The following is a 2,119-nucleotide window of genomic DNA, read 5'->3' as shown; positions in this document are numbered from 1 at the left end:
ACATGGCCATATGTGTGTGTGTATATATATACACACATAGATACATATATAGGTGGTGTTTTCGTCTACCTTTGAAACACACAGTACACACAGTACATAACCCCAATGAGGGGCACTAATAACAATAATATTGAAGGGCTGTACAGAGTCACCAAAAAACCTTATTCATCATGCATTGATTTCTTTGCTTTTTTTTCTTTATCTCTTCTTCTCTTCTTCACTCTCTTCACATATTATGGATCCAACCATTTCTCTTCTCCTCATCATTTCTTCTCATCTTCCCCCTGGGCCTGGACCCCTTCTTCCTCCTCCTTCTTTTCTCTCTTCTCCTCCTTCCGCCGCCCTCCGACGCCGCCGCCGCCGCCGTCCATGAACCCTAAGATGGCCATGTACCCTACATTCAGTGTATAAGTACTTTTCATTATCACTTTGTGTTTCTTTTTCATTTTTGCATTTTAATTTGTGTTTCTCTTTTTCTTTTGATTGTTTGTCGGATTTTAATGAGGGTCCATTAAAATTAGGAATAATTATACCATCTTTTCCTAAATTTTGCTGTAATTATACGTAAACCACTTATAGTTTCAAAAATTACATTTAATACCCAATCCAAAGTCTCTGAAATTAGATTTGAGTCTGAATTTAGGTAAGTTTTGAAGATGTTCTAAGTGTAGAATCAGGTCCAAAGTCGACAAGTTGGTTGGTAAGAATTACATGGGAAAGCCCTCTTTATAGCTTTTCGATATATGTTTAGAAAATAGGGTAGCAATGCATCGATTCATAAATATATGTCGGAGTTGTAGGATTTCGTTGACGCAATATTCTTGATCAGAGGGTTAACTTAAAGTTATAGGACCTCAACTTCGTCGCCTCATCGGCTGTTTAGAGGGTTATAGTGGGGATATCCATCGAGTGGAGAGTTTAAAGTTTTTAAAAAATAAAAGTTATGATTATGGGACATATTTATGATTGTGTAGGTAGGTAGTTATTCATGTTTGATTCCGACATCATCAGTTACATAAACTTTATGGTGCAGAATGCGAAAATGCAAAAGGCAGTGGCACATTTGGTGGAGGAGTTGAATCAGAAAAGTATCATATCAAGAAGAGATGATAAAAAGATGGAAAGGATCGAAGCCGGTCTTAGCAAGGCCAGAGCGTTCATTAAAGACGCGATTCTCAAAAGTCGCTATTCACCTCCACTTGCGCAGGACACAGATTATGTTCCTCGAGGAGATATCTATAGGAACGCTTATGTCTTTCAAAGGTACCAATTTCTTGATTTAATAAAAATTAATTATTATATATATGATGAATTATATGTTTTTGCTCATATCTAAAATGATGACAATGTTGATTCATCATAATCAATGTTTGAGTTTTTGTATTGATTTTATTTGATATCGTGGTAGAAAATATCAATTTTTTAAGGGATAATTACACTCCCTTCCCCTGAGGTTTGGTATAATTACACGTACAATTCCTGTGGTTTGAGAAATTACATTTAGCACCACTGAGGTTTGCTTCCATCTGACAAATAAGTTCCTCCATTAAAAAATTTATATTTACTCACATTGACTTATTACAGATCAAATAAATCTTCTTATGACCAAATTATCCTCATACGTCTTCACGCGTTAATACATGTGAGGATGTATATTTCACCGTTATAGATGTAGTTCAGTTCAAAAAAAATTATTTGACCTATAATAAATCAGTAATAAGCCAATCGAGGTTAAATATCAATTTTCATTCAAGCTTTATGTTAATATCAACAAATTTAGGAAATTGTGACTAACGGAGGGACTTATTTGTTAGACGAAAGTAAATCTCAAGAGTGCTAGATGTAATTCTCCAAACTACAAGGGGTTTACGTGTAATTACACTAAATTTTTAGGGAGGAGAATGTAATTATCCCATTTTTTAGTGATAATTTTTTTGCTAATATCAGCAAATTCGATGAATTTTGATTAACGGGGGACTTATTTGTTAGACGGAAGCATACCTTAGGGATGTCAGATAAATTTTTCAAACCATAGGGAGTCTACGTGTAATTATACCAAATCTTAGGCGAGAGGAGAGTAATTATCTTTTTTTTTAATTGTATTGATTTATAATTAATG

At 34.4% G+C, this 2,119-nt stretch overlaps 1 protein-coding gene across 2 annotated transcripts in view; it reads left to right on the top strand.

Annotated features, from left to right (window-relative positions):
- Window positions 1–2,119, top strand: part of LOC105167413 (probable glycosyltransferase At3g07620) — a 4,823-nt gene continuing 2,704 nt past the window's right edge. The window contains exons 1-2 of one of the 2 annotated variants that reach the window (XM_011087118.2): window positions 1–405; window positions 1,034–1,263. In XM_011087118.2, the coding sequence (XP_011085420.1) occupies window positions 106–405; window positions 1,034–1,263 (530 nt within the window). In that variant the 5' untranslated portion in view covers window positions 1–105. Of the gene's footprint in view, window positions 412–1,033; window positions 1,264–2,119 lie in introns of both variants that reach the window. The other variant, XM_011087119.2, reaches the window with a different exon arrangement.

This window comes from Sesamum indicum, linkage group LG8 (assembly GCF_000512975.1).
Source record: "Sesamum indicum cultivar Zhongzhi No. 13 linkage group LG8, S_indicum_v1.0, whole genome shotgun sequence".
In the NCBI taxonomy this organism is placed as follows: Eukaryota; Viridiplantae; Streptophyta; class Magnoliopsida; order Lamiales; family Pedaliaceae; genus Sesamum; species Sesamum indicum.
This window is presented reverse-complemented; position numbering and strand designations above follow the sequence as displayed.